The following is a 23340-nucleotide window of genomic DNA, read 5'->3' on the forward strand; positions in this document are numbered from 1 at the left end:
AGAGATCTGAAGCCCTGAGGTCATGTCGAGGCTACCCTTGTTACGCTTTTGTAACTCGATTAAAACTCTCCTTCAGCATTTCTTTCATCAGTATTTCTGAAAAAATGAAGCATGCTCCTGGAGTTTACTGTCTAACCTATATTTTAGGACAAATTGGTCCTGCTTGAATTGGCACCACTGAAACCTTAAGCAATAATTACTTTGTGAGTATACAAAACCACAACAAGTCGAACTCCAACCACAACGACTCATGAAAATTAGCCAGCATAGCAGCGTGGGTACTTCTGTCATTGTAACTTGGTTTAGTCAGTATCCATTATGTTCACCAATAATCGATTTTAAAGTAATTTTTTCAACTTTTTAGCTGTGAGCATTCTGTCCTCTCTGTCCTGTTACAGACATGTCTGAACTAACTGTGGCCCCTCCACTTGTTCATGGAGTCTTCTGTTGGGTTGTGAAATAGTGTTTGTTAAGAGATAATAAAAGACATAGACACCAGTATAAAAATACTACCCTCATCTAAACGTATGGAGTGAAACACACAAAATACTGTTGATACACCAAGGTACCAAGGCTAGATTTTTAGGTATTTGCATTATTACAAATGTCTAAGGGATTTTGAATGCAGTTTTCTTACCTTTAGAACATGACCCAGAATATTTTATGGATGTAAAAGTTACAGTTGTGTGACACTACACCTGTGAGTGATGATTAAAAAATGGTGATGATTCATGGTGTTCTAAATCTCAATTTACTGGTCTCTATTGAGTGTCTATTAGACAGTATAGGGAGTAGTGAATGAGTGAGCAAGGGAGTGATTTTGGACACAACCCTGGTCTTTCAAACTACAGAGCTTTTAACCTTCACCTAGTTTTCTTGTCATTTAATAACGTAACATGTCAAGAAAAAGCAGCTAAAGCAAATTCAGTTTCTTTCAAATATTTTTTTTTTTGTCTTTCTCTTTCATTTTTTCCTCACATCTCTCAGCCCACTCGTGGTTATATTCCAAACCTCACTTCTCATTTCCCATCCACACCCCTATAAATGTGGGCCGTGGAGTGCATGGAGTACCAACTTACACATGCACAGGGAGGGCATTGCCATCCAATTCACCCCTCTTGGGAGAGGTTTTGGTTTGTCCACACTGCCCAAGGTTTGTCCTGGCTGTCAGTATGGAAACTCTTGAGACTGTCAGCATGGCTAAATTAGGTCCTTTGCTACACTGTTGGTGCTGAACCCTGGCACAGGTGAGAGCCCTTCCTCTCTGCCTTTGCTTTTCGTGAACTGTAAGTTGGCTGGCCTACATACTTAACCCAAAGTAAAGCAGTCCATGTGTAAGCCGACACTGTTCTTTTCCACAGATTTAGGTTGTGGCTGCTCTGGAAAGTGAAACTGTTGTTTGCTCGCTCAGGCAGAACTCACCCAAGCAGCTGAGGTGGTAAATGGCCTGAAAATGCCACTGGAACATTTAGCTGATGCGTCCATTAAATGTTAAGGGAGGTTAAACTTTGGGCACAAATGAAGGGCAAATAGAATGAACCAACTGATTCTTTGTTTAAATTAATCGTGGTTGACCCTGTTCTTGTTTCTCATCCCTTCAATACTGCAATTTACTTTGAACTAAAAATAAATAGTCATCTCTGGCCTAATGCCAGTAAATTACAGTATGTGAGTTGAAAAGCAAACGCCTGCGCCTTTCACATTCTCTTTTACCCATGTTTGCACACTGGACTTAGTTGTGTCTTCAAGGTTTTCTCACAGCTTATGCTGTTTTATCTCTTTGATTAATGTATTTTTAACGACTGTGTGTGCGTAAAACACCCGGTTGTCTGAACTTCACCACCACTGCCCCTGCTGAACCTGGAGATGGAGACACAGAGATATGTAGGGATTGTTTCAGTGGTTTGAAATCTCTGCATTTCATTGCCATGGTTCTCCTCCAGCAGGCGATGTTTTGCTTAGGCACAGTGTTAACACAGTTCATACAACTGGCAAACTGGCTCACAAGTCTTTAATTTGTTTTAGTGTGAGCGCTTGGATGAAATTGGATTATGCAGTTTCTCAGAAAATCATTAATCAACACCTTCCACTGCCATTTCTCACTCTTATCCTAAAGATAGAAGTGTAATATCAAATTGGTAATAAAAAATAATGATGCTGAAAAGATTAGCCCATTAAATAATGAAGAAATAAATTCAAGGTTTTCCTGTAGCATCATAGCGGAGGTGACCTGCCTTGCCTGAAATAAAGAGCACCTCCCTTAATTTCAGAATAATAACGTCGTACAATATCAGGCATATTTGGCTTCAGGGAAAACAAGCAGAGGTGCTACATCATACAGCAAAGGCCATGTATTTAATGAGTGAAGCAATTTTCATTTATCAAGCAAAACATTTTCTGGTTCACAGTTTCTCAAATGTGAAGTCTGCTTTTCTTTGTTTCATATCTTTGTAAATTAAATTCTTGGGCGGTTTTGGATTGTTGGTTGGACAAAAAAAACAATTTGAAGAGCATGTCCAACTCACTTTGGATTCAGGGAAATTGTATTGAGCCTTTTTCACGCAATTTGTAGATTAAATGGTTTGATTTGTCATAAAATAATTGTTACATTAATCAATAATGAAAATAATTGTGTGAAAAACAATCAAACAACCCCAACCGTCTTCACTACAACTCTGAAAGGAGGTGTTCCTATCACTGTAATACAAACCTGTCCAATTCTTATCACCCATAAGGCTACAGATGCCACCAGGTTTTGACAAACTGGATTTCAGCCCCTGGAGAAAACAGGATCCCATGAAGGGTCTCTCCCAGTTAAAGCCCATCCCCAATCCTTGCTCCAAAGGCCACAGCAGGCTCTACAGGTTGAGATTGGGGGGGTGACGAATGAGGGACTGCAGACAGACAGAACTTACCACATCTCTGCACCTGTTGTCTCATTGAAACTAAGGGGAGCCTGAGTTTCCACATGGGGAATAACACCCGCAGTGTTGACATCTCTAGAACGGAGCTCAAATTTTTTAGACAAATCCAACCCCCGCGTCACTCCCACATTCATTCAGCCATTCACATTTTATTCATTCACGGCATAAAAGCATGCAGAATACCAGGGTATCATGTTCCATCCTAATATAATGTGCCAGTCATGGGCAGTGATTTGTCCAGATCTGGTGCCAGGGTGCCAGTTTATATTTAGAGGCACAACTGTGAGTGATTGTAGCTGGAAAGGAACGCCGTCCCCCCCTCAAGCCCATCTCAGACATCTGTCTCTCTGAAACTGAATACTGCCGGGCGCTAATGCATGTTCAGACTTGTGATTCATGTGCTCCATTAGTTTCTATCCTTCTGTCTCTAGGAACTGAGGCTGTACTTTGAAGTAAAGGTTGGTCTAGATTGATTTCTGGCATCTCCTCACATGTCAAAAATTTGAGCTAATTGTCCTTCTTGGAACCTGTATTCCCTCAAAAGAAAAAGGGGTTTGATTGATTTCGGGTGTAAAAGTGAGAGGAAACAACATGTTTACATCATGGAGACAGGATAATCGCAGGCTTTATCATTAATTGTATGTTTGCTCACTGAAATGAGCGGAACAGCAAGAGCATTGACCTTATCATATCATGCCCTGAGACCGGTGAGAACAAGCATGCTGAGTCTGTGGCCTCGCTCACTATCACCACGTTGCTGTGGAAATGGCGCGAAGATCACATGGCTGTCTTGTCATGCCGGTCATGAGTTGTTCCAGAGGTTGAATGTGTGTGTTTATTTCCATTCCATTCTGTTCCACTACTGCTAAGCCCAGGGTAAACCCTCGTCGTCACATGACCACCAACAGGAAGTGAGGCATCAATCCACTGCACAATAACAGTATGGCATCCCTGAAGTTTATGCCAACTGACTCTCGCCGTTCCTTATATGGTGGCTCTATTCTTAGCACATGTGCATGAGTTGAAGAAGGAGCTGCTGTTAGTGTCATTCTGAGCACTATCCAACACTGGCCCTGTTGTCAGTTGTTCCTCTGTCTGTGCCCAAAGGCTCTGTTCAAGTATACTGTACTTACTGTATATTGTAGTTTCAAGAGAGAAACATTCTTCCTCAAATGGATGTTATGTTAATTAATGTTTCATTTTGGAAATGAGCATTGGATCTTGATGGCTTGGTCTATTCAGAATAGGTTTACATCTAGAGAAAAGAGAATTGAAGTCATTTGTGAAGCAAAATGCTGTTTTCTGGTTCCAGCTTTTGAAGATTTGCTGCTTTTCTTTGTTTTACATCATTATAAAATGAATACCTTTGGGTTGTGGACTGTTGCTCTGACTTTTATAAACCAAAGAAGTAATTGATTAATCTGAAAATTTGCCAACAGATTGAAAATAGACTATTTTTAGTTGCAATTGCCCAAGTCTAGAGTTCTTCAGGGGTCTACTTGGTTCCTTTCAAGACAGGTTGAGTCCAGATCATATTTAGTCTAACTGGGTCATATAGGGTCATTTTTTATTGCCACGGATCTCAGGTTTTTGTCAATACCTGAATGGATCTGAGCGGACTTACTGATTAATGCCTTGATTCCACCAGGCACAGCTGTGATGTGTTCTGGCTGCAATGCAGTTTTGTTCCATCCTCCGCACAGCGTCATACCCCACTGGGAGTGCCAGAAAGAAGAGAGCCACCTTTGTACCTGGAGAGGAAGCCAGGGACCGGGGCAGTCATGGCAGCAGTGGTGTCATATAAAATCTTGTGATTTTACACTTCCAAAATGAACCCCTCGTTGTCCATGGTGATAAATATCCTCTGACCAGTTGACAGTCCGAAATGTAAAGACCACTACCTTAGACCCTTGACTGTGACCAGATTTATGATTACTACATGTCTAAATGATTTTAGAGTCAATTAGTATCAGTCATTCACACAAAAGAAGAGCGATTTTACTTCCTTTTATGAATTACTATTTGACCCTTGCAATCTTACATTAACAGTTTTTAGAGTAAGAATTTGAATCATCTTAAATGAAATGTTAAAAGAAAAAGCAAACAAAAATACTAAGAAGGCATAATGTGCAAGAGCATTGCAGGAAAGGTAAAGTATGAATTTGACAGTAGAGTAAATATTACATCATCATGCTCTTGCTTTTTTTTCTTTTTTTTACCTGACTCCCAACATTTACACCAGTGGTCCAGAACTGCACAGCATCATCCAATCACGTCCCTTCACAACTCTTCTTCACACTCTCTCTGTGCTGGTTACCAAGGAGACAGTGAAGTGAAGTCTGGGAAGTGGAGCAATGGTTTGGCATGAGTGTTTTATTTTTTATTTTTCATTATATATTTCTTTTCTTTCTCTGGCCCGATCTTAGGAATGGTATATTACCATCTGGACTAATAATTGTGTGCGTCAGGTCACAAGTTAAGGAAGCAAGACACAAGTGCTGTGTGCTTCCTATAAAGTGTACAGTATGTATCCATGCATGTAAAAGAGCAGTTGTGTTACAGCCTCCGTCACCTGATCCCCATCGGCCCACCTGTTCTCACCATTTTCTCTCTCTGTGATCCCACAATTCCTGGCGGGATGTGAGCACGCTTGCTCTTGCCAGGAATCTGTCAGCAGCGACAGGAAAGCGTGCATTTTGGAGCGAGCTTAATAATGAGTTGACCTTGATCCAAGTGGGCCAGTCCGGGCTGGAGCAATACTTTTATAAGAAACACAGGAAAAGGGGTGAGGGGGAGGGCTGGACTCGCTCAAATCGTTGAATGAGGAAACCCTGTGAACTCCAGGAAAAAGGAAGCCGATGAAAAAGTCAGCTGAGTAAAGATGACATGGGCTGTGAGCTGACATGTCAGGCCTTGGAGGTGCTTCTGTCCTTTTCAGCTCTTGCACCTGCACTCCCACAAACACACAGACACATATATGCTTCTTACACACTACACACACTCTTTGGCTTTTCCTAACCTCACATTCCACCTCATCATTCACTTTTGTTAAGACAGCAGGAAAAAAAAAAGGTACAGTCTCATTTTAAACTTCGGCTTGCAAATTCAGCACCCGCTCCTCTGCTAACTGGTCCATTATCCATCCATGCCTGTGTGTCTCTCAGAGCGGGTTGGAGATTCAGCAGCATTTTTTTTTTTTGTGCCTAGCAGCATCGGTGGGGGGGTCCAAACAGCTCGGTCTGCTGCAAATGTCGCATTAGTAGAAGTTATAGTATGGATGCAGTAACCCAGCAGCTTTAGAGAAACATTTGATAAAATGCAGAGAATACAACAAGGGGGGAGTGGGGATGGGGTAAGATACAGACAATAGATCTGGATCATGAGGTTTGTAGCATTGACTCTCTCTTTCCTGGTGTCCTCTAACTCTCTGACCAAGTGGAACCTGGTAAAAGAAAGACAAGAGTTCAATGACATCATGGAAGTGTATTGACAGATGGACAGAGAGAACTGGATCCGGGTCGGATGTGTCTCAAGGGGACTGTGTGTGTGTGTGTAGATGTCTCCACATATACTGGTCCCCTATAGGCTGTTTGTTCACTTAGAGCCCGTGTTTTTATTTAACAGCCCTTGACCATCAGATACAAACACAACTGACGTATCTGCTCTTCTCCTCTCTTTTCTTCTCTTCTCTTCTCCTTTTAAATTATATTTCCTACTGGACTTCAGAAACCCTTCCATCCCCCTACGCATGCATTCTGCACACACACACACACATACATACAAAAGCATGCATTCACGCTCTTCTTCACCTTCTCTCCATCTCTGATTACTGTCGGAAACTGTTTGCTGCAGTGCTGTACAGTACGTCTGTGTCTCTCTGCTTTGCTTTTACTTTCTCTCTAATCCCTCTCTTGAATGATTTATTTGAAGGGTGAAACTGGGTAAACACAATAGGGCTGACACACTCATCTCCACCCCCTGACCTCTGCTGCATCTCTCTCTTTCTCTCTGTGCCTCTTTCCCTGCTTTGATTCTACCTTCTCTCAGTTTCTCTGTTTCTCTCCATCCTCCCTCATTCTCTCTCTCTTCATGCCTGTACCTCCAGCACCAGTGTCAGCACTTCTCCTCCCACCATGTTCGTGTTGCCATGCTTTATGAATAAATCGGAGCTTGTTTGACTCCCGCAAACCCCAGCAGCTCACTGTGCCACCGCTGCTCTGTGCCCTTGGGACCAAAGACATGTTGACAGGCTTTGATTTTCAGAATATGTGTGATATAGTCATGACGGTCTGGGATTAAGCGGATATGAAGGGGCTCACCCCCAAAATGCTGCACATCCACTCTGAATGGAAAATATGTTACCTGATGTCTCCTAGTCAAAATAAAAAGTCAAGCCTCCTTTGCCAAAGCTCCTTTGTTTGTTAAACCAACTGGAATATGTTAGACAGAAAGAAAAAATACATGGCATGTTTGCTGTCTTTGAAAGGGGGTATGTATCAATTTCGTCTTTGTGCATTCAGTGGATAGACTGGTCCAGGACGTGATAGCACCAAGCTAACTAGGTGAGGGGAGGTGGCAAGTCTCTTCCAAGTGAGAAGAAGTGTGCCTCTCTTAACTGCTAAGTTGTTGTTTATTTATATTTTGTGTCCTCTTAGCTGGGTACCTAGCCACTTGAAAGCCTACGTTCTGTTATCACATGGTTTTGTTCAGAGTTGGAGCTTGTGTAAACCCTGTGGCTTTACTCTGAGGACTGTGCTGAGACTAAGCTAGCTGTCGATGGTCAGTAAATAGTCTGCCTCCAAACCGTAGGCTACCAGCTTGTTAAACCACAATGTCTCACTTTTTATTTCTACGTTTGAAATGAATATTTCAACATTATGGGAAAACACCTTCTCTTTCTTGCAGAGAATCAGATGAAAAGATCGATACCACTCTCATGTCTGTACGTTAAGTATGGTTCTGAAGCCTGGAGGCATTTAGCTTAGCTACAAACTGGAAGCAGAAGGAAACAGCTAGCCTGGCTCCCGCCAAAGTTAAAGAAATTGTTACAGGTGGTAACTAACAAAAAATTAACAACAAATTGTTGCTTTATATTTCCCTTTGTGTACGCATTAAACAAATAACATATTATTAGCATATTTATGTAATGTGAACTTTAGAAGTGCTGGTAGGCATATTTTTTTTACCTTTGTAGTGAGCCAGGCTAGCTGTGCTCATGCTGAACTAAGCTGATTGCCTCTTGGCTTTAGCTCTATACTTAACACAAAGGCATGAGATTGCTACAAACTTCTTATCTCACTCTTGGAAACAAAGCAGGTAACTTTCTTTCCCAAAATGCTACAGTATAACACTAAAACTGTCTTTTTCTCCTCTTGCTACCATAGATGCAGATACTTGACAAGTTCCCAATTGAGGGAGGGCAGAAAGACCCAAAGAAGAGGATCATCCCGTTTCTCCCAGGTAATAGCCTGCCCCTGAGCTCCAGTTATCTGAACAGGCTTCCATATTAATAATGTATGACTGGCACTCGCAGGGCGTCAATATGAGCTGGTTACTGATGCCTGCCTGTGCTGCATGTGTGTGCATGTGTGTGTATGTATGATGTATAGATGTATGTGTCACCGTAGTACTGCTGACAAGGCGCTATCTGTGACTTTCACATCTTAACTGTGCATGCCTGTATGTCTGACCTTTTTTGGGTGGTGAGACAGTTTTTGATTCATTTAGGTTGAATGGGATTCTAACTAAGGTCATGGTTATGCATGTGTTTTATTACATGGGTATGTGTGTGTGCGTGTCCTGGTATTGACTGGAGTCATGCCATGCATGCTCGTCTCTCCTGCTGTAAGTCGTCGCCTGACATTCAGGCTCATGGCGACCTACAGAGCAGTGGCAGTGATCGATGATGGTGTTTGTGGCAGTTCAGTGTCCGGGGCAGAAGAGCTGACAGTTATTCTGCTAATCATACTGATGTGTGTGTGTGTGTGTCTCTCTCTCTCTTTTTGTTATGGGTCTCTGTGTACACCTGTATGTTTGTCATGTTGATTTCTGTAGATGAATTTGTGTTGAGGGAATGAAATGCTTCTGTCTGTTTAGTTTATTTTGGTAAACTCTCTGTTTAAGCCCACGCGGCCAGCACATGGTCCCGAGCATCAACTGTAAATGCTTTCTGTCTCCCCTCAAGCCCTCCTCCTTCTGTGAATCTTTTTCTCTTGTTGACACACACTTACAAACAAAACCAATTTGGAATCCAACCAAACTTCCACCTACCTCTTTTCTATGAAGCCAGTGGCCCAATGCAAACAATATTGACTATCTGTTTGAGGATGTTTGTTTCAGGATAAAGTCCTCTGCCCTTGTTGCATGACTCTTACAGGCTACAACAAACTGCAGGACAATATTTAAGGTTCCCACAGCAAATTGGTCAGTGGATGTCGTAAGCACCGCTTCCCATAAGTTGACCTTTAAACCGAGCGATTGAGCCGTCTCTTTCAGCCAAATGTTTCCGCCCTGTCTGACTTTGATTCTACTCTACATCTTTAGTCAAAAGAGAGAAGTGTGCAGCAGTAGTAGTGAGGAGCAGTGATGCTAATGTGCTAATAATGGAGCATGGGTGATATAATGCAGACTTGTGCTTGTCTGGAAGCCCTGATGGTCGTTAAAAATGAATATTTTGGAAACCATTTTGTATGTATCGTATGTAAAATTATTATTTTTGCACAAGTACATCTCTCTAAATAGTGCCTCCAGAAGAGATGATTATGCAATAATCGCTCATTATTTTACACTTCTCTAACAGGATGCAGGGCACATAGCATGATTGTGGGGGATGGGGTCTGTGACTTTAGTGTTCACTATGAGTGAGATGAGAGGAGGGCTAAAATGTGAGACCCATGTGTGCACAAATCCTATTTGTTATTTAGAAAGTCATGTCACAGGTTGAGGTCATGAAATCCATAGGGGGACAGCTGGAGCCTTGAGTGTGGGACTGAGAGTGCTTTGGCCATGAAGGATCACTGTCATGTATTACTGACATCTCCTGGTGGGCTGGGGTATTACATGCAGCAGTCTGCACTGGCTGCTCTGCAAAATCAGCATAAATTTGCTGTGTTTTGGGGTGAGCTGTATGTGCATGTGTGTAATATTTACTCTTTTCTGCCTCCTCCTTTCTATTTATCATCACACCTTTTTTCTGTTTTCTTTCATCTTCTCACTCTCCTCCAATTTAATTTTTTTTTTTCATTCTTCCACTCCTCCTCTGCAGGCAAAATCTTGTTCCGGAGGAGTCATGTTCGAGACGTGGCCATGAAGCGGCTGCGTTTCATCGACGACTACTGCAGGGTAAAGAGGCCTTATTGTAAACATCCTTCAGTTCCCCATCTGACTCTGGAGAATGTCCCCAGCCTGTGAGGGGTCAAAGGTCACGGCCTATACTGTCCTCTCACATGCTTTAGACATGGGACATATGGCGCAGATACAGTTGTAGACATTGAAAAATTTACAGAGAGTGTTCACAATGAACAACTTATCAGTGCTATTCTGCTGCACTTTTCCGAGTCTATGAAGGACTTCTCTTGGTGGGGAGATGTTATGATCTTTTGTTACTACAGATGAAGGGTTATTTATTTGCACGTGTGCTACAGTCAGTAAAGTGGGGCGACGTAGTTGTGCACGAAACTTCTCAGTCACTGCACTACATGAAACAGACTTTACATCACTTTATTTCAAAGTCTCACTCACTAACAAGCGCATCCCATCATTTAATGCACATCTCACTAGGAAAGAAAGAAGTTCTCCAAATTACCATGCCCTTTCTCCAAAAGACAGAAGAAACTGTGAGAGTGATGGCCTTTTGTCGTTTGAGACTTGCCTAATGTTCCTTCCTGTTCCTCTTCTTATTCGTTTTTTAAAATGTATCCCATATTTAGATCCTTTCCTCCATCATGCCCTCCCCTTTTCCTTCCTTCCTCTTGGCACATAGCCACATTAGCAGTAGAGAGTGGGTACATTACACCAGATTTGGGCTCTTGAGATTTTTTCCCTATACACACAATTAGGGAGCAGTATCATTGGCCTGCATTAGAAAAGGTTAGTCATAGTAACAGCTCAGTAATTGGGACCGAAAGAATTTAAAAAACCAAATCTGAAATGAACCTGATCCTTAGCTCAACACGAGCAAAGCCTTATTAAGAGAGAACTGGCTTCCTCATTACCCAAATATCCTGAAGCGCTCTAGTGTTTACAGTTGCTTTAGCAAGCCGGTTTTTTTTTTGCCCAGCACTGGAGTGTGCCGCACTGTTTACTTCCTACATCCTGTTTAGGAGGAAAACAACAGAGAGGAAAAGTAATTACCCAGCATTCTCAAAGGATCTGCTCTCTAGAGATCGTGGGATGCTGCGTCCAGCCAGCTGTGGGCACCCAGTGAGATATGGCCTCTTCAATCACAACCACAAGGCTCTTTCTATAATATAGCATCTGATGAATGAAATATGAAGGTAGCTGGGACTGTGCAAATTTAAATGAAAGGCCTACACTGTACATATGTCATTGCATAGCTTCATGGTCCGGCACCCCCGTACATGAGCTATGCCTTTGGTGGGAGCCGGCCAGATCATCAAATATAGATGGTTAGTCAGACATATGATCCGGTCTGATACGGTCTTTGACCGTAGTGTGGCTTTGTCAATGAACATACAGGGAGAGAACAGTGGAGGGAGGATGGCTGAAAAGGTGTGAAAAACCTATTTTTTGTGATTAATTTTTACATGGCAGATATTAAACAAATTATACACACAAAGGAGCAATTATTCTCCCAAAAACCTGTACATTTGTTTGATTTACCTTAATTAGTATATTGGGCATCATACAATTCCCAATGCGCATACAACCAAGAATAAAACCAAGTCCCCCTCCACTCAAAAATATGTTTCTTCTTGTTCCTACCGTTGGATGTTGGAGCTTCGCTGTGTAGAATGATGGATGTGCAGAGTTTGACACTAGAAGGCTGTTTTCACATTCACCTGCTGAGAGTGGAAAGTTTCTTTGTGTTCATTGAAAATCCAATCTTAAGGGGTGGACCTACGAGCTTGATTTGTGACATCACAGCTCCAATATTCAACTTACACAAGTATGATGAGCCTCCAATGCACAAACACTGTGAATGGACTTAACAGTGAAGGGGGAGACCTTGTGTCCAGCAGTTAAACTTCTGAAATAAAATATATTTGCATATTCATAGATTCTGGAATTTTTAATGAAGGAAAAGGAGTAGATATCATTTTAAGGATTTTAACATGGTAATTATCCTTTTTGTGGAAAAACCATATCAGACACACATTATTGTTCCAAGCAGAATATTTTTATATGTCTTAATACATGTCACAGGTAGTGCATCATAGGTTTCAGAGCTTTTTTTTGACAGGTGAAATGGTTTTGATTAGAACAGAAAACCAAAACAATGAGCTAAAAGAGGCCAAAAAACTGAGTAGAGAGTACAAAAATATTTATGACTGCAGCTTTAAGATACTTGGAAGTTAGACATTCACATAATGATATATTCAAGTAATAAGGATGACTTATTTCATCAAAGTCTGTCATCTTTTTAAGTTCCTACTCTGTCTCTGTCTAGGCGCTGGTGCGACTCCCCCCTCAGATTTCTCAGAGCGAGGAGGTGCTGCGCTTCTTTGAGACGAAAACTGAGGACATCAACCCCCCAGTGGAGTGAGTGTCACATGCTGTACATTCACACAAACACCACACACGTATATATACAGTATCAGTCAAAAGTTTGGACACACTTTGAAAAAGTTTATACCTGGCACTGTCTAGTGAGACTGTTATTACTGTGGTGGCACAGTAGAACTGAATGCATCTTCACCGGCTCTGAAAGTATGGATGCTGGCTTGATTGTGGCTGCCCCCTCTGACGGATAAGCCAATGTAAATTTGGGTGTTACTCAGTCTCAAAACACTAGACTGAAATTGGTTTTGACATCAGCATTGGGAGAAAAATAAAATGAATGATACCACCTTTATCTGACCTCCACAAGGTGGAAATGAAAGTGCTTTCTTGTAATTAAAGTGAGCCTACACAACTTTCTTTCTTTTTTTTCTTTTGTAAGAGGAAATGATCTTCCTCTTACAAATGAAAAGGTTAAATTCATGAGCAATAAAATGCACCAATGCTCAATTCAATACTCTCTTTATCACACGCTTTAAGCCCTAGCCGGCATTACTTTTCAGGATTTGCTAGCTTGTGATTATAAACAAACAAACCTGAAATCCATGATTTTGTACATCTTAATCAGAAGAAATATACAATTCATTAAAACACTAAAACATGAATTTGTAGAAGCGACCAGAAAAGGTGCAAGAAGTCTGGTGAATTGTATGGATTTCATGGAGATGCATTAAAATGAAAAGGACTTCATGGAGCAGAGGCTAGTGGATTTTGCTTTGAATCTTTTCCAAAGGGGACGTTTTGTGTTTGAGCAGCTGGTAGCAGCAGTGCTTAGGAAGTACATTTTGGTGATTTGCAGGTGAAAAGACTTCTAGGTGTTCAACAAAATTGGAATCAATTTGGTTGAAAAGTATTTTAGATATCTATCTATAAACATTGTTTCAACAGCATTTTGATATATTTCAACATGTAGCAAGGTTTGACAGGATTCCGTTTTGTTTCTTGTCAAAAGCTGTGCAAAAGTGGTTAAAAAGTGAAATCCTTTACAAATACAGCAGCACTAATGTGTGAGATGCCTCTGCAGTAATGGAGGCTTGTTTACCTCTGCCTATGACCTAGATTAGGTTATACAGGCTTATGAAAGCACACACAAATACACGCAAACTTGCAGCACCCACACCTATGCACCTGTGCATCATCTCATGAATTTCAGCATCTCTCACATGTCATTGTGTCATGTTGAGCCTCCAAAAATGCTGCATGATTGTACAGCAGCTAAGCTCAGTAACTCTCTTTCTGTTCTCACTTTCTAGTCTATTCCCAAATCAGCTTTTTCTCTCCGAGTTCGTTAAAACCTCCTACCATGCTAGGCCTGGCCAGGCGAAGGGGTTGTGGGGGGAGGGGGCGGCAGAGAGAGAGGAGTTGTGAGTTGTGAGCGCGGGAGGAGGAGAATGACTTGTTTCATAGCAGGAGATAGCCCCTTTGGGTAGTTTTTAATTAGAGAACACACTCTCCTCTCCAAACCTCAAATGCCAGTATCGCACTGTTCATTTGTAATGCGTTCCTGTATGCACCAAGATAGCTGCACCCGGGGTGCTGCAACCGATACTCTTGTTTGACCCAGGCTATGTCTTTTTTTTTGTATTTTAATTACTTTTCTCTGCCTTTCTCCTCTCCTCTCCTCTCCTCTCCTCCCCTCTCCTCTCCTCCCCTCTCCTCTCCTCTCCTCTCCTCTCCTCTCCTCTCCTCTCCTCTCTCATCTGTAGTTTAGAGTTTTGTCCTCGCCTCTGTCTCTTGAATGAGAGGAAAGAAGCGAGCCAGGCAGGATTTAGTGACCTCTGCCTGCCGGTGTTTTTCAGCACATATCTCTCCCCATCTTCCTCCCCCATCTTAATTCTTTGTATCTAACTCAGCCTCATAAATTCAAGTACGTTTAATTGATGCGACAGCTCAAGGTTACAAACCCCACCGCCATGCAATCATTCTTTGATCAACAGCTTTCATTTCCTCGCTGTCCATACAGCTCTCCATCTTGCTTCATTCACATCCCTCTTTCACTGTCTTTCTGCCGGGCATTTGACATACAGCCTTCATCTCTTCCAATCCTTTTTTTCTTTCTCTCTATGAACATCATTTTCTCTTTTCTTTCTCCTTCTCTCTGTCTTGTATATGCCAGTGTATTTTGGTGCATAAAGAAATTGCATTAATGTTTTGTTGTCAGGAGTTGTGGGAGATGAAACTATATATGTAGAGCATCAATAATGTGTGCACACGCTGCTCTCACTATTCAGTCTGTTAGCCCCCATCTGTGACACACACAGTAGTGCACACGCTCATTTTATGCACTTTATTTTCATCCACTGAAATTACACTGATGTTTACTCAGAAGTTCAGGATGTTGAGGGATCACTACATGAAAATGAAAAGAGGCACAGCCACCGAATAAGACAGGTCCAAGGTTTGACCCCTGAGGAACTCCACACAGGAGCACCATCAAATACTTTGTCACCAAGGGATACGAAGAACTTGTGTTTGGATAAATTGGAGGAAAACATTTCAAGTGCTATACCAGATATCCGAACCCACTCCCTCAGACTAGCTGCACTTGAATTAAGTAGCACTTTTAATCCAGAAGAACCAAACTACAACTTTAAAAACTGCTACAATCGAACTGCAGTAGGATGTTATAAGGAGAGGAATTTATCAAATAAGTGCATTTTCTCTACAAGTTCAAAAAGTAACATCTGGAAAGCTAATTCTAAAATTTTAGAAATTAAACACAAATTTGAGGATTTTTTAAAAGAGGCAACTTTTAACTTGCAACTTGAGAGACATCAAAATAAATGGGAATAGATACTGGTCTGCTATAAATGTAGACTAATATGCACAGAAATATGTAAAGTAGATACAACTAGCACCATCTTGACAAGCTGCAGTATTAAAGAAATTTACACTTTAATGCATCAGTAATAATAAAATGCAATGTATATTTATATATGAAAGGCATTGTTCTGCCTAATGAGTATGTTTTTTCTTACACCATTGCAATTAGAAATACTGCAAAACCATTGGGTCATATTAGGTTGAGTGCAAAATAGTGACAAATCTGGCACATTGATATGAGTTTTCACAACAACATGAGACAAGTAACAGAGTTCTGAAGAGACCAAATTAGCTTTGCATTAATCGGAAATGCTTCAGTTGAAAATAAACAACATATTTAGAGGTGAACTTGAGGCAGCATTGGTTAGGGTGAAGACTATAAGTTTGACACTATGCACTGAACCCCAACCAATCACATCATGCAGTCTTCCACAAACGCATGTTGTGCAAAGGACTAGAAACAAACTGTAGCATTAAGGAGCATATTGTAAACATTATCAGACTAGGTGAGAGAAGGCAAAAATCCTTTGACATGCTAGTAGCAGTCAGTTGTCTTCCACTATTATTCACTACACTTAAAATGACAAATTCTCATTCCTGATGCTCATATTTGTCAAGTGCTTTTCTAACTAAATCATAAAAAGACACAAAGAATACACTAAAGCTGTTCTCCACCTTAAAGCAGTGTAGCAGTTGTAATTTGAAGCCACAGATGGAGTAGTCGTGGAGACCTCATCCTCAGGAAGCACTGTACCCCAGTCGCCTTCAGATGAAATGGAGCCGACTGGAGCAGAACTTTTTTCTGGCTTCACTGTATCCCTGCAGGCTTTCACTCTGTCTCAATAAAAGGAGAAAATACTCAGGGGGGTGAAGTGCCCGCTCTCTGTTTAAAAAAAAAAAAAAAAGAAAAAAGCTCAGTTAATGGTTAGTAAGATGTCATGATCCAGAGGACTCGACTTGTGTCAGGGCTAAATTGGATCGGTTGCCTTCATTCCTTACCCATAATGCATCTGCTTAATGAAAATGAATCATGGGGGAATGTGTTCAAGAATGAGATTGGCCATTGATTTAAAGCCATAATTAGAGAGTGTGTGTTATAGTCGTGTGTGGGTTTCTTAATGTTCAAGCACACGTGTGCATAAGTGCTGTGGGGGAAGAAAAGTGATTTGAAACCTTGAGAAGGATGGACTGCTGGAGAATAATATTAATCCATCATGGTGTTTGTGTGTGTGTGTGTGTGTGTGCATGTGTGTCCTGTCAGACCATCTATTACATCCAAGTGATCTGATATTGACTTCTTCCCTAATATCTCCTGTTTTCTCCTTATGTGTTTTATGTGTAAAACTGTAAGTAGAACTTTGTGTGTGTGTGTGTGTGTGTGTGTAGAGATCACGTATTTTAACCTCCAAAGGAGTTATTTAATTTTGATCCCTACATTATACAGCTGCAAAATTTTCAATGGAATATCTTGCATTAAAGGTACACTGTTAAGTTTTTGACCACTAGTGGTGCTAATATTTTGATGAGTGGGTCCCCATTATGTTTGCATCTCGTGCTCCACTAGCACAACCTTTAGGATGCACATGTATGTACACACAGTGGTGACAAAATTCTATAGTTGACAGACTTTTGTATCACAACTGCACAAGCCAATGTATTCCACTGATTTACAATTGGTGGCAGTAACGCACCAAGAAACCTAGCAATACGCCAAGGATACACACAACACTGAATGTAAACATTAAAAGTATACTAGAGAAGTGGTGGTCAAGTGATCTAGAGAGTGACTGAGAAGATCCAGCGACATTGGCGAGAACAAAGCCGTGAATCAGATAAATAAAACATTATTTTCTGATTGTTTCACGGCGGTTACGTTCTAAAGCACAAATAAACACGCCCACACCTCCACACAACCCTGTGGGAAGGTGCCACACTGAGCTTTGGCCTTTCCGCTCTGCCTGTGTGTAGCTCAGCCCCGCCCTCAGTCAAGCAGACACACTGACTCGCAGCTCTTTATACATCCATGACACAGAGAGTAGAGCGGAGCAGAGGAGAGATGCAATGTTGTTTCAAGTATGGCGATAACGGCGCATATTTTCAGACAGTCTCTCCTCCTCTCTCTCCACATGAAAAGTGACAGATATAGTTGGCCATGAAAACAGAGAGCTAGAGAGAGAAGTTGAAACCCTGATTCCTGTCTCAAGTCCACACAGCTGGCCAATCACTGCCTGAAGTGGGTGAGAATGTTGGCTTGTCCGTTTACAGAAATGGCCGTGCACAGTCCCTTGCTGTTGGAAGGTGTGAGGGGAGGGATTTTAATGGGCTTTTCCACCGTCCGACAAGCATTTCTGAAGGACTATACAGCCACCTTTACTCTGCGTTGACACGAAAACTCCACAGGGTACCTTTAAAGAAAAAATAGCCTTAATCACAGCTTCACCTTTTAATCAAAATAGCTTTAATCACTGCCTCAATTAGTTTTTCTGAAAATATCAATGCAAACAATTTTCAATGCAAAAATTGTAGATCATAAATTGGGCGCACAAATCATAAACACTCACCAGAGAGTGAAAAGACAGTGTGATGAAGACGAGATGAGGTCACGATTCCCCTAAAAGTAGTGTCTTTTCATAATTTTCCTTTTGTTGAAAGTAGCTGTCACTACCCCCTTTTTGGAAAGACTTTTCCGACATTAAAAGTGCTTGATGCTCCGCTTTCCTTATCCAAATTGAAATGATTTCACACAGCAGACAATGTAGCTCTAGCTGCTTGTTAAAAATGTATGACATGCTGCCAACAGATGCTGATAATATCTGAATATTCTAAACAGTCAAAGTCTGTCCTTTATCAAAGCTTTTCCTCTTACCCCACATAATGGAGCATCATTTTGATGAGTCAACATCATTTGCTGGCAAGTGCTAATTAGAAAGCAGTGGAATGACATCAAATTCTCATCCACTTTCAGTTCCTGCAAGCAGAGCAAGAAAGTGTGGAAAATTGCTAGTAAGTGTAAAAAGTCCAGCTGTGGCTAAGTATTCTCATCGTCTTGACTGTCTACTTTGCCGGATTGTTCAACTCCGTAAGAAATGAATGGACTTTGGTGACTTGATTGTGTTACCCGCAATTTGAATAAGTAACAGAATATGAGAATCTTCCTTCTGTAAACCTGCATCCTCTCCTCTGCTACTGCCTCCTTCAATTTCTCTCCTTTCTCTCTCCTGACTTTTTCCTTTCTCTTCTCACCTTGCACTCATCCTCTCCTCTCTATTATCCAGCAGCTTTGAAGCATCTCTCCCTCTCTGCTCCTTCCCTCCTCCAGTCTCCCACCTCCTTCTTTCTCCTCCCAGTCATCTGTCCGTTCCACTCCGTCTGCTGCTAGAAGGAGACAGGCGACAGACTCACTCAACCTTAATGGATAAGCCACTCCATTCCTTTCACAATAAGGATCAATAGCACTCACTGGAGGCCACACAGCACAACACGAGGAGTGTACAGCATGGTGCGGATGGGGTTAAACACTTAAAGCGTGTCAGAGTTTTGAGGAGTGGTCAGTTGGGCATGCGGCCTTTGGGAGGTTTTGTGCATGTGTGTGTGTGTGTATGTATGCATGTATGTGCGCTCATGTGTTAGCATTTATCGATCCATCTCAAAGAGAGCAGTTGTACGTTTCACGCAGTTATATTTCAAAATGGTTTTGTTTGTGTTCATACCCAAAGAGAAAGAGGACTAAATTGGTCTCCCTCGGTGTTGCAGCTGTGCAGTTGAGCTGTTGTGTGCGGTTTTGTTTGTTGTTGTCAGGTTATTTCGGTGCTATTTTTTCTCTCACCATCTTACATGGATGCACTCATTCACCCACCCACCAGATGCGGCGTCTGACTCACTTGTACTCTCACATACTTACTCACAGGGTGTTGTCGAGGTGGGGTGTGTAGGGGGGCTCGGCCTGCTACAGTAATAGCTTTGGGAGGGCCAGACTGTACATGAGCGTGATGAATAGAGCAGGCCGGGACAGCTGTAGCTACCAGGGTGATGAAATGTGTCCACTTCATCACTTCCTGGAGAAGGAGGAAGGAGAGGAGGAGGAAGTGGATCCCTAGGGAGGTGAGGAGGTCAAAAACAGGGGAGTGCAAGGCCAACAGTGCACTGACTTGAAAATTAGCAATATACAAGGATATATTGGCGTTTAGGTGAAAAGATGTGTACTTTCTGACCTCAGAGACATTTTTATGACCAGATTGAACTCTTATTTTTTTATACTCTGTCCATAAAATCTTATTAAAGGAGTCATGCTTTGACAACAGCCAGCCGTCTCCTACCCTGGAATGTAATATTGAATTTTCTGACTGTGATCTGATTAGAAAAAGGAGTCACGTGCCTCGCAGAGCAGCACAGGACTCAATCCCATGCCAATCAAATCGCAGAAAAGCACACAGATCCCTTCAGCAGCCACAGTTTCCTCTTCTCTCTGCCCATGTTTGAGTGATACCGACCCCTGTCTGCAGAGAGAAGTCCTACAGCTCAGGGGGAAGTGGGACTCCAAGCTGATGTCACTCTTGTGCAATCACTTTGGTCCTTTTTGAAGCCAAGTGCCCTTGATGTTTGATGTATTTTAAATGTACCTTCAGCCGGATCCCTGGTCTTTTTGTTTGCCTTTTGATGCGTTCAAATGTCCTGCAGAATAAAAACTACAAAAACATGGATATTTCTCTCCTGGGGCACACGAGTCTGACATGAAAGAACAGACTTGATCATAAAAAGTGTTAGGACATTTGTCAAGACATGACATGTGTCAAAACATGTACTCACTGCGCACACATTTAAACAGCTTGTAGAGTTTTGGTTTTTTTTGAAGATATATTTTTGGGCATTTTTTGCCTTTAATGGAGAGCTGATGGTGGAGAAGCAGACAGGAAACAAGGGGAGAGAGAGAGACATGCAATAAGGGTCCCAAGCTGGAGTTGAACCAGGGAGGTTGCAGTTGAATGGCATGCACCGTAATCATTCAGTTACCAGAGCCCTCCAGTTTATAGATGTTTAAGGCACATTCACACACAAGGGAACCCTTCAGTAAAAATGCAGCTAACTTTGGGTGTCATACTATCTAGATCAGTGGTTCTCAATCCATGGGATGGGGCCCCTAAAAGAGGTCGCGAGATGAAACTAAGGGGTCACAGGATGATAACTGCATGGTGTAAAATAAATAAAAAAAAAGCTCCACTGTGTGTATTTTTTAAGACTTTTCTCTAATCTTAGCTTCTTTCTTTTGAAAAACTGTGTAGTTTTGGCTCTTCGGGTACACCCAAAAAGGGAATTTCATACTAAAAAGACTGTAACTTTGGAACATTCCCACTTGATTTGGGTAACTCAGACTGCTGAAGCCTCATATTTTAGCACAGTATGTTTGTACCCTGTCTTTTACATTGGAGTCACTATCTTTCAAAGCCAGTTACAGCAACCAATAACTCTTTCAGTGTGCATATCGTCACGTGAGTGTTGTTTAAAGACAGACTTGAAAAAAATGTGAATCCTATCCTTTAAAGAGCCTCAAGGAAAAAAAGGTAGGAATATCTGTATCAAACTAAAGACAGAAATATAAGCAATCACAGTTTTCCGCCCAGCTACATGAGCTCTTATGTCATTCTGTAATAAGTCTCCACATGGTGGCGTACTTCACAATACAAACAGATACAAATGGAGTTCAGGCTTTCTCTCAGTTTACCCTCAGCTGCTGTATCCACCTCATCCACTGGTGCGATCTCTTGTCCCCCTCCCCAGGGCTTCCCTTCCTCTATAAAAATATCCACTGTCTGGTCACATACTCAGGCTTTTCTCTGTCTCTTTTTCTTTCTTTCTTACTGTATTTATGACCATTTTGGCCCCTCTCTCTTCCTGTGTGAGATGTATTTCCACTGGATGGAATTTCTCGCCTCTCCAAAGCTTACTAGACAGCCCCCCTTCTCCCCCCCCCCTCCTCCCCGTCTTGTCTCTTTTTGTGAGACACAGTTTTTTTCTTCTCTTAGCATTTTTTCTGGCATCTTGCATTTTTATTGAGTCAATTTGCACAGCATGTGGGCCGTGATTTGTTTTATCTGTCTGGGCCTGTGGTAGGCAATCATATAACTATCAGCCTAAATGGCATTATCTTTCCTCTGCAGACCATAACATTGACAAATTTCTCCATTAATATGCACATACCGCATTTCAGCCGTGATGAAAATAGTGGCCACTGCCCCCCCATAGGCTACCGTACTGTTAGATACGGGTGATGTTATCATCATTCATCATGCCCCCTCACAACCCTCGCCATGAATAACAATAGGGATCGACCTTGGCTTGTGCCTCGAGGAGAGAGATGCTGTAAGATTATCAGATTATTACCAGGATAAGTTGTGAACTTGTGTGATTGGTCAGCTTTTGGGCTCTCGACAGGAGATTGCTTAAGTAGCGGGGTCGTCCCTGGTGATGGGATGAAGACAGATTTGGTGTTTTTGGGCTAATTAGGAATAAGTGGGTGATAATGTGTTTGTGTTGCGAGTACGGGAGCATAAGTGTGTCCACTTCTGTCACTGATATTGACAAAAGGCCTATATTTCACCTTTAAAAACCATTTAAAACCTTTATCTTTTTGTACGTATTATATGTTGACGTGCCTTTACAAACCACTTACATTTGTCAGTACTGTATGAGAAAGGCTACATTCACCTATTTTAATTACCCAGTGATGTCATCTAGAGCTGAACAGTACGTTAGTATATGTATAAGGATCTGCATGTAGGTTTAAGAGGTAAGTATGCTTCAAACAAAGTGCTCTTGGATCATCATGCAGTGTCTGAAACAACCCACACCATTTGGATATTGGAATTTGGGGGCCAAATCCGACAATTTTTGGAATTTTCAAAACTGACAATCCAACATTCACAACCATTTTATGCAGCAATTGGCAAGGTGTTTGGAGGTGAGAAAGTGTATCCAGGATTTGAACTTAAACTCAAGCTCTGTCTTTTCATTCTTTATGCAATTACTTCTGCCCCTTTTTGTGTGTACAAACGAATGCAACACTAAGAAACGACACTACATTTAAATGATTATCGCGTCTTCATCTTCCTCTATGTTACAAAATGCTTTTCCCTGCACCTTTGAGGTAGGGTACAGGTACATTTTTCAACTGCTCACTTATATTTAAGTTAATTTTGTAATTGGCTAAGACAAAAGTAATATGTAAACATTCATCTGCAATTTCTTTTTCTTATCTGAAACCTGTATGTGCCTCTGTATGTACAAGAAGTGTGTTTGCACTTATGTGTACAGCATAGTGCGGAGGTTAATTGATTCTTTGAACCCCATCTGGAGCGTTAATGCCCACAATGGGCTTTAGCCTTGTCACGGCCATGAGGACTAACAGATAGGGGAAGGCTAAGGGGAATTTGGGGCTCCTGAGGGGCTTAGAGGAGGTGGGCCTATGGATGGGAAGGTTAGGGCTAAGGTCTGGATTTGGCAACGCTTAGGGATGAACTGGGATGTGAGGTGCAGCGACAAGCTGAGGGAGGGAGGAAGGGAGGGAGTTAGAGAGAGAGAGAGAGACTAAGGCAATAATCTAAGGAAGTATTTATTTACCGGTCTTGCAGGCTGGCCTAGCAGGGGGCCATTGAGAGTCATTAACTTGCAGCCATTATGCTAATACTTGTAAACACATTGATTAGCCCTTTATCTACCAACCCACTCATATACTCTTAATGAATAAATCCATTGCTTTCATGGACATAGACCAGTGTTCCATTCATAATTTTAAGCCACTGAAAGACATTTATATAAAGAATATAGTCAAAAAAAACATTACAATTGTCTACAGAACAAA

The 23340-nt window shown here is 41.7% G+C and overlaps 1 protein-coding gene across 6 annotated transcripts in view; it reads left to right on the forward strand.

Annotated features, from left to right (window-relative positions):
- The window catches only part of sh3pxd2aa (SH3 and PX domains 2Aa), a 110426-nt gene that overhangs the window by 22444 nt on the left and 64642 nt on the right, over positions 1-23340 (forward strand). For all 6 annotated transcript variants that reach the window (XR_010927837.1, XM_067584380.1, XM_067584382.1 and 3 more), the window contains exons 3-5: positions 8309-8384; positions 10189-10265; positions 12553-12644. Coding sequence is in view for 5 of the 6 variants with exons in the window: in XM_067584380.1 (XP_067440481.1) it covers positions 8309-8384; positions 10189-10265; positions 12553-12644 (245 nt within the window). In the remaining variant the exon portion in view is untranslated. The remainder of the gene's footprint in view (positions 1-8308; positions 8385-10188; positions 10266-12552; positions 12645-23340) is intronic.

Source organism: Thunnus thynnus, chromosome 3 (genome assembly GCF_963924715.1).
Source record: "Thunnus thynnus chromosome 3, fThuThy2.1, whole genome shotgun sequence".
Taxonomy (NCBI): domain Eukaryota; kingdom Metazoa; phylum Chordata; class Actinopteri; order Scombriformes; family Scombridae; genus Thunnus; species Thunnus thynnus.